The sequence below is a fragment of the Postia placenta genome (genome assembly GCF_002117355.1).
Source record: "Postia placenta MAD-698-R-SB12 unplaced genomic scaffold POSPLAscaffold_4, whole genome shotgun sequence".
NCBI lineage: Eukaryota > Fungi > Basidiomycota > Agaricomycetes > Polyporales > Adustoporiaceae > Rhodonia > Rhodonia placenta.
The window spans coordinates 1,245,866-1,257,720 of NW_020169835.1; the positions used below are offsets into that span (position 1 = coordinate 1,245,866).

At 50.3% G+C, this 11,855-nt stretch overlaps 2 protein-coding genes across 2 annotated transcripts; both read left to right on the forward strand.

Annotated features, from left to right (window-relative positions):
- The first annotated feature begins 5,986 nt into the window (after window positions 1–5,986).
- Window positions 5,987–8,388, forward strand: POSPLADRAFT_1073800 (hypothetical protein). The gene is made up of 6 exons (XM_024482640.1): window positions 5,987–6,376; window positions 6,433–6,882; window positions 6,940–7,046; window positions 7,100–7,223; window positions 7,275–7,318; window positions 7,369–8,388. The coding sequence occupies exons 1-6, from the start codon at window positions 6,076–6,078 to the stop codon at window positions 8,314–8,316; spliced, it is 1,974 nt and encodes a 657-aa protein (XP_024340989.1). The 5' UTR covers window positions 5,987–6,075; the 3' UTR covers window positions 8,317–8,388.
- Window positions 8,389–8,528: 140 nt separating this feature from the next.
- On the forward strand, window positions 8,529–9,684 carry POSPLADRAFT_1179833 (hypothetical protein; the record flags this gene model as incomplete). Its single annotated transcript, XM_024488702.1, has 7 exons — window positions 8,529–8,665; window positions 8,726–8,846; window positions 8,895–9,063; window positions 9,117–9,179; window positions 9,230–9,266; window positions 9,323–9,514; window positions 9,571–9,684. The coding sequence occupies exons 1-7, from the start codon at window positions 8,585–8,587 to the stop codon at window positions 9,682–9,684; spliced, it is 777 nt and encodes a 258-aa protein (XP_024340990.1). The 5' UTR covers window positions 8,529–8,584.
- Between the last annotated feature and the right edge of the window lie 2,171 nt (window positions 9,685–11,855).

Genomic DNA, 11,855 nt, shown 5'->3' on the forward strand with positions numbered 1-11,855 from the left:
GCAAATGCTAAGAGCTTACCCTTCGCTCCTTTTATTATCACATAGGCAACGCGATCACCAATAGCTGGGGCAGAACCTGCGAGTGGAATTCAGTGACAACCACCATGAACAAGTTGGCTGAGACGCACCTGCATCGCGCTGCTTCATCCTTTCCGCTAATTCAACGTGCGCTTGTTTTCCAGCATACTCTAGTGATAGTCAGCTATCACGTAACATAGCATAGGAGACCATCGCTCCACATACGAGGCTTTGCCAACGCCTTGGTAATCACCAACTGTGACATATCAACCTTGTTTTGAAGGAGGTCGGAGATCATCTGTTTGGTATACCTATACAGCTATGAGGAGAAGCCGCAATATACCATGTATTCACTCACTCCTCAGCACCCTTGACATCACGGTCAATTAGCAATTTGTGGAGGCATGTCTCGATAACGGTCGAAACCAAGCGGCAGTTGTCCCGTCGGACCGTCTGCGGAACAGTTACAGTTACAGTCTCAAGCTAGGTTGAATGTGGACATACCTCGATACCCTTAGTATCCATCTTGTCGTACTTCTCCGGCCTCGTCCAATAGAGTCCAGCGTATCGCTTCTTGCTGATCAGCAAGTAAGGAAAGTAAACTTTCTCGAACTCCAACTTGATCGGCTTGATGAATTTTGCTGTCACAAAGTCTGCCGCTTGGCTCCCTGGACATGACCTTGAACAACAGTATCTTGGCAGGAGAACGCCATAGACGTACCTAATGCCATGACCGCGGGAAGGTCCGTGGGTCCGAATTTCACCATGACTGAGTCAGTATCACCATATATGACTTGTGCATCATGAGAGTGGCCATTCGCGATACAGTATTCAGCCTCGACTTCCTGCAAACATGGTCAATACCTCAATATATAATCATGGAATTAACAGTCGTACCTGCTTAGTTTTCTCAATCATTTGTCGACCATAAGAAGTGACACTGGACGATATGGGCAAGCAGGGCAGCTTGCCAATCGTCGCACCAGTGAAACCGTACACGGAATTAGCACTGATCTGTTCTGGATGTCAGCACACCAAGGAATATGTAGATCAGACTGCTACACGGACTTTCAAAGCAAGCTGACGGCCATCAAGCACGGCACGCTTGAACGGATCTGTCTCCTTCTTGAGATCTGCCTTCGCTCGCTTTCGCGCCGAAATCAGGTCTTCGAGAATCGTTGGCAGGAGACCCTTCCGTCTCTCGGCTTTGACAAATAAATCTGAGAGGACAAATGAGACTCCATGATACACCCAAGGATTGAAGTTCTTTTCATACCATTATTCGGAGTCTGGATGTAGTCAACATCCCTCTGCAGTCCCAGGCGGTCGATCGTCTTCTTATCGAGCAAGGTCGTGTAGCAGAGGTTGTGTGCCATCATGATTGATGGGTACAGTGAGCTGAAATCGAGCGTAGCGATGGGTGCATCGTAGTAACCCTTCTTAGGCTCAATGACCGTTGCTCCTTCGTACTGCTCGTCCGACCCTACAAGCCACACGTTAACGGTATCCTCGCACCAGAGATGCCACTTACCCTCTCCGTGCATTGCAGGAACCACGTAGCCGTCACCGTTTGCTTTACGATACAATTGCGACAGCACCTTGATGGACTGTCCACGAGCGAGCAAGTAATTGAACGGAACACCAGTTACACGTGCCATCTCCGTATAATTGATGAAACACATCAGTTTGTCCATAAGTCTTTGGGGCAGGTAAGCATCCTGAAACACGTTAGTTATGACATGCACGAATTGTCGGTCGCCGTGAGCCTCACTTTTAGACAGTATACCGCCAATCGTCTCCGTGACTCGGGCGTACCATTCTGCAGATCCGTAATGACAGAGTGGTGCACGTCTTCCTTTTGTTCCCCCAAGAATTGCGCGCAGACCGAGTTCAACGTATAGCTACGAAGCTTGTGTTCTCGCTGCATGTATTGCAAGAGATCGATCTGCAACCGTCCGTCGAGCACGGTCTCCTTCGAGTCGCGTTGACCGAACGCCTTCGACGAGAAATGCGTCTCTTTTGTCTGTGACTTCGCGCCTATGCATCGTCATCATGAGCATTCGTCATCCAGAGTGAAGTTACACTCACCCTTTATCCTACCAAGATAGGGGAATTTGTTCGCCTTTACGGCTTTCGCCCGGTCAATTAGATACGGCAAATCGAAATTGGAAATGTTATAGCCAATGACAACGTCAGGATCGACCTGCTCAACAAAATCTCTCCATGATTCGAGAAGCTTTGCTTCGTCATCAAAGGACAAGACTTGAGAGCCGACAATGTGAGAACATGTGTTGAGGGTGAAGACATTGCGGATGAAAGGCTTGCTTTCGCCTACAACAAGATGAGCAACGCGGGACATATTACGACAAAACGCAGACTACCCACCTTGCCGAGTCACCATGTTGGCTATCTGAATTACGGGATCGACACCAGGTTCAGGGAATATGCCCTTGCGGCCGGCACATTCAATGTCGAAGCTGAGGATTCGCAACGGTGCAATCTTTGACCACTGCCCTTCAGGCGCGTGCGAGATGAAGCAATCCCATCTACATAGATACGAGTGAATACAAGTAAAGGAGCTTGAGACACCGACTGACTTGACTTGTATCTCAATCTGGCAATGAGAACGCTTCTTTCCTTCTCCCAAGAGCTTGTATTTGCCGGCAGGCACCTCGATCCAGTTCATTCCGACCACCTACGCACACAATGAGTAGATTTACATAACAATACGAGATCTCCTCACCTTGGTGTCAATCATGAAACGAAGGGTGTAGGCAATATTACTTTCGAAGGTTGGCACAGCACCAGTGAAGAGATCTCTGAACTGACATTCCCCTCGCTCAAAAATGCGTGATCACCCAAGGGTCTTTAGCTTAAACGTGGAAACAGAGGACGAGGGTACTTATCTCTGATTTTCGGCAAACTTCGTTGGTCGATGAGTGTAATTTTCAAGAATACGATCCAATCGTCACCACGGTAGCTCCACAGACTCCGCTTCTGGGCGAACTCGATACTCCGAACCATGCCGCCATTTCCTGCATTCTATCCGAAAGGTAAACAATAGACAAAATGAAGTCACTCTTCTGAAGATGACTGACATTCAGGTACTCCTGGAAGGCCCAGGAATCACTCTCCGTAAAGCCTCGGGGTGCAGCGACGTAGAAGTAAGGGAGGAAATCAGTGATGTGGGCTAAAACGCTGTGCCCCGCCTAGCATCGGAGTCAGCGAGGTCAACAACTATTATGACAGTTTTATACCTCTGTGACACCGAACATCCTTAAGCCCACGCCGCCGCTGGTAGAATCCACCGCATCCTCTATATCAATCTGCTGGAAGGCTATAATACTCATTAAACAGGAGTTGCCAGTACGTCAAAGCTAGCTTACTTATGGTGTCCTTCTTCTCGTTTAGCGGTTGTAGCAGAGGCCTGGACCACATGTCCGCACCGCCCTCTGCACCTATACCCGTGGCTTAGATAGGAGATCTCATGCGCGACACAGTGGACTCGATTTACCTCTGGCTTCGCCTGCATCTTCCTTGAGCCGCTCCAGGACTTCCGCAAAGGACGGCTGTTGTGTTGTCTGAGAGGCATGAGGTAACGAGCTAGAAGGCCCAAGCTTTCGTCTCTTAGATGAGGGTTGGGACTCTGTGTCGTCCTTGAACGTCTCTGTCGCGGTACTGAAGGCGCGTCGGTCGCGTCACGATTATGGAGTAGCGACGATGCCACTTACCGTGTTAAAGGCATGTTCTCTTTGAAGGAAGGGGAGACTGTAGACATAGTTGAGAAGGTTGGACACGACTGGATACGTGCACCAAATGAGACGCGTCTGAGCTATTAAGACGCGCGTGGTCGTGTTGACGCTGTGGCGCATGAACGCAGTCACGGTCGCGTCCTGTCACAAAATTTGTATGTAAGAAGCATCCCTTCAATCGCCTACGCGCGGCCACAACCAAACACCTCTACTGTCCTTGTCTACCTTCTGTGTTATGGGAGCTGTGTTGTAAGGTGTCTCTGCTGCTATGTCCTGTTTATACTAAATCATATGTATCGTGGAAATCCGAATGGCGTACATCGATCCGATGTCATTAATTCATTGCTTACATCCTTGAAACGCTCCATATTAGGGCTGATCACAGTACGGATTCCAGCGCGGATTCGAGCAGATTTCAGCTCGGATTCCGCGCTGGATTTCGCGCCTCGGTCGATGACCGAGCGTATGCGGCATTGTCCGCGCACCGCTCAAAGTATTACGTAATGAGCATATATGTCTCATTTTTAGATGCCTTCATGAGCAATTTGTATTGTATCAAGAAACACATATATTAGAGAGCGACATCCTATACTGGGTCATGTAATCAATTCATATACTAAGTAGTACAAGCACATCATTGATATTCAGGAGCAGTATCAGCTGAATACAGATCATTCAATAATAACCTCAGAGGCTGTATCATTGTCCACATTCTTATAAGTACTGCACGATACGAGACTTGTAGTTGAGGCTCGCATGTCATGCGTTGTCAGTGGCTGCCGCTCGGCCGCCGAGGTTGGAATTACCAAAAGAGGTGGGCGCTCTGTGAACGAACGAACAGGCAACAAGAATTCAGCAACCCTGACACCTCTCAAAGCGGGCGGCAATTGAGAAATATATGCTCATTACGTAATACTTTGAGCGGTGCGCGGACAATGCCGCATGCGCTCGGTCATCGACCGAGGCGCGAAATCCAGCGCGGAATTCGAGCTGAAATCTGCTCGAATCCGCGCTGGAATCCGTACTGTGATCAGCCCTATTGATGCCGAGCACGGCGCTTGACTACTGCTTTTCCACCTAGATATGCAAGACTGTCCACGCATGTAGACTCTGTGTAGGCAGCTCGCGACGACGCCAGGATGGGCCTGGAAGATGCGCACGCGTCTACTTCATTCAAGGCGTCGCTACTGAAGGTCTGTGCCTACCAATGTTCGTCACTGTCTAACCAGGAACGGTATATATGAAACCATCTCCGTCGACTCATGTTGGTATACCTGCAGAATGTACCCCTTCTCCGGTCGCTCGATATCAGAGGTCTGATTCTCAGCTGTTCGGGAGATGATCTGAAGCTTAACGCACGCTCAATAGGATATCATTCACCGAAATGCCTGGGCGTGTTATCACTGAATTCAATACACTCCTCGATTGACAACGGCTCAAAGCAGCCCAACACTCATTCTCGCTTGAGGATGTCCTATTACCGTCTAGTACCTTACGCCTCTCGAACATCAAGGAACTTGACCTGTTCAATCACCTGTTCGTTTGGAACGAACACATTTGCACCCACCTCGTTAGCATTGCTTGCAGCGGTTAAAACGATGTAATACTTGACAATGTGACTGTGGATGTGGACAAGAAACGCCGTCAGGTAAGCTATGAGCTTGTACTTTGGGAGATCATCAATGAAGATAGGATTTGGTATGCTCATATGTCCCTGTTGTATGGCGGCCCATGGCCCCATCATCGTCGTGCTACCCACGTAGAGCCTTTGTACTGACACAGCATTGTGTTTTTTGACAATGTCTTCAATGAGATTAACTCCATCGCAAGTCTCATCATTGCGCTCATGAATTGTGATCATCGCGCCCACCAGCAAACTGTTCCGCTAATGCCATGGATGAATGTGTACAGGTATCCTCGCATTTATCGTAAACACCTCTTATGAACGAATTACTTACGCGTGTACACCGGACTTATGCAAGTTCGCGAGAGAGTGAGTTCAGAGGCATCTGATTCTGAAGGATTGAAGCACCAGCTTCGCGCGTCGCACGTGATCGCGTCGACTCACTTGATAGTCATCCGCGATCATATTAATCAGAGACAGGTACTGCCTCTCGCGACCGGGCTCGGTCGATAAGTCATACTCGAGTTCCTGGGTCCTACATACAAGGCTATTCCGCTGCCGCAACCTGTGTCTCTAGTTCTTGGCGGTTTGTCTGACTCGACGTACTGTACCAAGCTCTATATATTAACACTCTAGGCTACGTACAACTCCACATTTGATCCATTTGTAAAAATACCCGACATGTCCTCATCTCAATACCACGTCTTCTCCCTACCAAAGGAATTGCTGGATACTTTGATCCCTCGCAACGACTTCGATCAAGCGCAAGCATCACCTCCCGAAGCTCGATCCGAGTCCCCTGTGCCGGCGGCGGCCTCTGGCGCAAGCTCGCGCGCATGCAATGTCTGTCTTGGTGCTATGTTTGCAGATGTGGATGAGCAGCGCGCACATTATCGCTCCGATTGGCATAGATATAATGTCAAGGTCAGGCTGAACGGCGGCGCGCCGGTGTCGGAAAGTCAATTCGCTCAGCTTGTAGACGGTGAGTCGACATCTCTGGATGTCATTATTTCGATTCGGTCGCTTACAGATAACCAGGACTGGAGGACTCCATCTCAGGTTCTGCATCCTCGTCGGAAGGGGACTCTGAAGACTCGGATGCGGTCGCGACGCTCATACACAAAACGCGCAAGCTCGCGCGGTCTCCCTCTCCAGACTCTGCAATAACTACTGCCCCGCAGACACCCCTCGCGTGGTTCCACTCGCCTCCGTCCACCCAAGTCGGCGTCTACAAAGCGCTGTTCCCATCTGGGACCCCCGCGCCGTCGTATCTCGATGAGCTGAAGGAGATGCAGAACGGTGGAGATCGCGGCCGCACATGGGCGATGTTCATGACTGCAGGGGGGCATTTTGCTGGTGCCATTGTTCGCGTCAAGGCTGCCGATAGTGAAGTCGATGATCAAGGCGGTCTGACGAAAAAGGGCAAACCACGGAAGCCAAAGCCCGACACTGAAGTCTTGAAACATAAGACATTCCATCGCTACACTAGTGAGTCCTGATCGCTTGCGTCGCGTCGAAATTGCTCACGGCACTGGCCTCTATAAGCACGTAGGAAGCAGGGTGGCGCACAGTCGGCGAATGACAATACAAAGTCCAAGGCCGTCAGTGCTGGTGCCATGCTCCGTCGCTATGGCGAGCAGGCTTTGCGAGACGTAGGTCTGGGTGCGCCTGCAGCATATGACCCATCAAGCTAAAGCATATCCAGGATATCCGAAATCTCCTGCAAGATTGGGCCGAAGAAATAGACGAGTGCGAACGTATTTTCATCAGGGCGAGTATCTCGAATAGACGCATTTTCCTTGACTATGAGAACGCAGTCATATTGAAGGGTACGCCACACTTATCGGCAGCCTTACATACCGATTGACATCCTTTTCAAGGTGATGAACGCCTGCGTACATTCCCTTTCCCCACGCGACGTCCGGTACGCATTATTTAAAGGTATGGGCTCGTGAGGCTGACACGGTGTTACAGACCCAGTCGGAGCTATTGCGCTGCTTACTGGAACTCACTCGTGTCAAGGTCTCTCACTTGACGGAGGAGGCGCTACGTGCGCAAGACGAGGCCTATCTCGCTTCTCTGCCGAAGCCGAAGCCGAAACCCCCGACCGCTGCTCCACATGAGCCTGCGAAGCCAAAAGAGAAGCAACAGCAGCTCACGTCTGAAGAAATATCGATGAGGGAGAAATGGGGTCGCCTGCTTGAGATGGTTACCAAAGGCCGTCTAGATGCTCTGAAAGCGTTTTGGGAGCGCGAGGGCACTAGTCTAGGAGGCGTGGACACCGCCGTGCCAGAATGGACAAACGAGAGGGGTGGTACACTTCTGCAGATCGCCGCGCGTCACGGCCAGGCAGAACTTGCGAAATGGCTACTCGAGGACATGCGTGCAAACCCGACTTTGGACGTTCCCGTAGGCGCCGGAGGGGAAGACGAAGGGCAGATGTCCGATGCGTCCGATGCCCCTGCGCTCCTGGCGGGCTCACGACGGACCGCGTACGACCTTGCGCGCAGCCGTGCTGTGCGTGACGTGTTCAGACGCTGCGCCGCCGTTCATGCCGACTGGTGGGACTGGCTTGGGACGGAGAAGGGCGCGCGGGTACCCAGCGTTCTCAGCACAGAGATGGAAGAGGGGCGAGAGGAGAAGAAGAAGGCGCGGCGGAAGGGGCTGAAGGAGCGCGTGAAGGAGCGCGAGGTCAAGGAGAAGGAGAAAGAGGGGCGTACGCCTAGCCCGGTGCCAGAGGTCGCGCCGTCGCGCACGACAACAGCTCATGCAGAGTCTGCGGCTGGGCCAAGGAGGCTGGGAGGCTCTGCAGGTGCTGCTGAGAGTATCGCGGGGTTGACACCGGAGATGAGGGCAAGGATTGAGCGGGAGCGAAGAGCGCGGGCGGCGGAAGCACGTCTGAAAGCACTTGGCGGTAAATGAACGTTTAATCTTTGAACGCTGTAGCCTTATACTATGTAGCGCACGACATCGAATATTTGCACACGCGATTTCAGAGAACATGTACGAGAGGGTGTGTTGCCCCGCGGGACGTGGGGAATAGACTTGATCAAGCGCGAACCATGGTCGAAGAGCGCTCTATCGATGATATACAGCAACATGCATCTCCAGTCGTGCACCGCTTCGCTTCCATCCGCATTCGCACAACTACTACACGTTGATACCCCAGTCGACCGCCACATAACCCACAATGGTATCTGTGTTTGCCGATAGACCGCTCAAGAAACTGGTCCTCTTCGATAACGACGGCACGCTGACTCCGGCAAGACAAGTACGTCGTACAGACGTGGTGCAGACTGAAGTCAAGACATGATCTCAACATCTGTGCCAGACAGTGTCGCTCGAGATGACTCAAATTTTGCGAGCATTGCGCAAGAAGGTTGTCATCGGCGTCGTGTCGGGCTCCGACTTCGTCAAGGTCTCCGAGCAGCTTGCAGTCACCGGCTCGAGCGGTACATTCATACTCCTATCTGTCATACTCGCGCTCATTTAGGATACAGTGGTCGAAGAGTTCGATTATATATTTGCTGAGAACGGTCTGACTGCGTTCAAAAACGCGCAGCCTCTACCGTCCCAGTCCTTCATCAAGTACATTGGAGAAGAACGATACAAGAAACTAGCAAATTTCATCCTCCATTACATCGCGGACCTCGATATTCCTATCAAGAGGTGCTATTCTGCGCGGGGGTACCTCTTCATCAAAGATTGACAGGTCAATACAGGGGTACGTTTATTGAGTTCCGTAACGGCATGATCAACGTCAGTCCCATTGGGCGAAACGCAACGTCAGTCCTGTCAATCTCGTGTTTGTAGCTGAATATAACCTTGTGCGCAGGGTACAAGAACGACACGAATTCGAGGCATATGACAAGGTTCGCCGATGGCTCTTCTCCCGTAGATAATATAATTTACGGAGTATGTTTTCCAGCAACACGGTCTACGGGCAGCTTTCGTCGATGTTCTCCGTGAGAAATTCTCCGACTACGGTCTGACGTTCTCTATCGGTGGGCAAATTTCATTTGATGTCTTTCCGAATGGCTGGGACAAGGTGTACTGCCTACGACACGTGGAAGACGAGCAATTTGAGGAAATCCACTTCTTTGGCGACAAAACATATAAGGTCAGTCAATGGAGGAGCTGCAGCAAATAAGCTTATGCTACAAGCGATGTTCACAGGGGGGGAACGACTTTGAGATATACACCGATCCACGAACGATTGGGCACTCTGTTACAAGCCCCGCAGACACGGCGCGGCTTCTCAAGGAACTGTTCTTGCCAGAGCTCAAGTAACGCACCAAGTTCTACTTGCTTTAGTCTCCTGCTTTTGTGTGTTGTAGGTTGAATGATAAGACATGTTGCATCTCTCAGTTGCGTAGGACTTATACTCTCGTGAGATTTAAGTTATCCTCTGGACAATGGCCCTGATTGTTTCGAGCGGAAACAGAACTCCATACATTCGCGTGATGCAATGGTTTAGGAAGCAATCGGGCATCACAGTAGCTCCTTTCCCGAATCTCAAAACTTCATTGCATAAAGAGAGCTTTTGATAATCGAAAACATTCATACTCCTGCTACGATCTTGAGCGGTCCTGGTACCATGGTCACACTGCGACCATCGGACATGTCACAGACTTTCGTTCTTTCGGTCTACTGTGTCAAGGATATATCTGGTATCATTAAACACCTTCTCACAGAGGTATGGATGTGATCGCAGAATAGAATTGACCTCTAAGTCTTGGCAAAGTGGTTGATCTGGCTGGCCTCGAAAATGACAATGACTGTTGCTACATTGTTAGATGCCGAATTTCCTGTCCCCCCCTCTTCCAGGCGAGACCAAACATTGCAGATATTGTTGTTAGCTCTGCTCTGCTCTCATTGGCTCAAACACAATTAACCTGCTTGCCTCTTTCATGCCTACCCTCATTCATCATTTGTGGTAAGTTTTTGTAAACAGCTGTTAACAGCTCTGGGTACTTTTTTCTGGCATGGTTGTTGAAGCACATGTTCAGGAATGAGCTTGCAAGCTTGGGCATGCTAGTAGGGGCCAGAGGCCCCCCTCCTTGTAGTATATTTGTAGTATAAAATGATTGTTGTGATGTACATACTAGTACATGATTGTTCCTTATGAGCATTGCTATACCTGTGAACAAATGTGCTTGCCACACTGTTGCCCTGTTGTTTCATCAATGGGTTGACAAAACAGGTTTATTTCAGACTTTGGCTTGTATCTGCAGGCTATTTGGATCCTGCAGGAAGGCATCTAGTATTGGAACAAAAGGGAAACAGTTGGTAAGTGTGTTTTGTTGGAACAATGGTGCAACGGTGCAGTGAGCACATTTGTCCACGGGTGTAGTAATGCCCATAAGGGACAATTGTGTAGTGTACATACATTGCATGTAGTCATTATATACTACGATAGGGGCCTCAGCCCCTGGTTACTCGCACGCCCGAGCTTTGAAGCTCATTCCTGACCATGCGGGTCAGCATGTTTCAACACCAGCTACTCATGCACCCGAGCTTTCGAGCTTGTTCCTGACCACATGGTCAGCATGTTTCAACAACATGCTATGCCTGTGGACAAACATGCTTGCCACATCATCACACTATTGTTCCAACATGTATAGTACACATTTGTCACTTCTGGGCATCGCTGCACCCATGAACAAACATGTTGAAACACACTGACCCATGTGGTCAGGAATGAGCTCGAAAGCTTGGGTGCATGAGTAGCTGGGGGCCAAAGGCCCCTATCATAGTATATAATGACTGTGCGCAATGTATGTACACTATGCAATTGTCCCTTATGGGCATGACTATGCCCATGGACAAACACACTTGCCACACTGTCGCACCATTGTTCCAACACATGTGTTGAAGCATGCATTCAAGAATGAGCTCACAAGCTCAGGCATGCAAGTAGCCAGGGCCAGAGGCCCCATGTCACGAGTTGGTACGGCGCCTAGCCGTTTTTTAATTTTTCCTTTTCGCGGGCTCGAACCCGCGACCTCTGTACTACCTGCCCGATACGGACACATCATTATCTACTGTACGATCAGATTAGATAGGACGGCAGTGCACGGCACAGCTCAGGCCCCGCTGACACAGCCGCTTTGACTCACCGGCCCCCGGGGCCGCGTCGGCATGCTGCGCACAGACCAGCTGCGCACGGACCAACGTGCACAGCCTGCCCTAAATCTTCCCATGTATATAAACCAGCCTCTGCTGCCCTAGGGACCTCAGTTTCGACCTCTTGTCCCTAGGTCAGTAAGCTCTCATTTGTATCCTTTACTTACCTTTACTAACTAATACATTTCTTGTCCCTAGCCTTAGGTTTGAGCACTGCTCACCATCGCTTCGGTGAGAATCAGTCAGACGCCCCCAGCTCTTTTAGGTTTTCCCCTGTCGCTAGACCTCAAGTCGCGACATTAGGTCGAAACTCCACAAAGCTGCCGGCGTTCCTC

What these genes read in the sequence shown, in the direction of transcription:
- POSPLADRAFT_1073800 (XM_024482640.1), top strand. Translation starts at nt 6,076, where the DNA reads ATGTCCTCATCTCAATACCACGTCTTCTCCCTACCAAAGGAATTGCTG. An exon ending in GACATTCCATCGCTACACTA is followed by an intron (nt 6,883 to 6,939) that starts GTGAGTCCTGAT and finishes GGCCTCTATAAG; the next exon opens with CACGTAGGAAGCAGGGTGGC. An exon ending in GCGAGCAGGCTTTGCGAGAC is followed by an intron (nt 7,047 to 7,099) that starts GTAGGTCTGGGT and finishes AAGCATATCCAG; the next exon opens with GATATCCGAAATCTCCTGCA.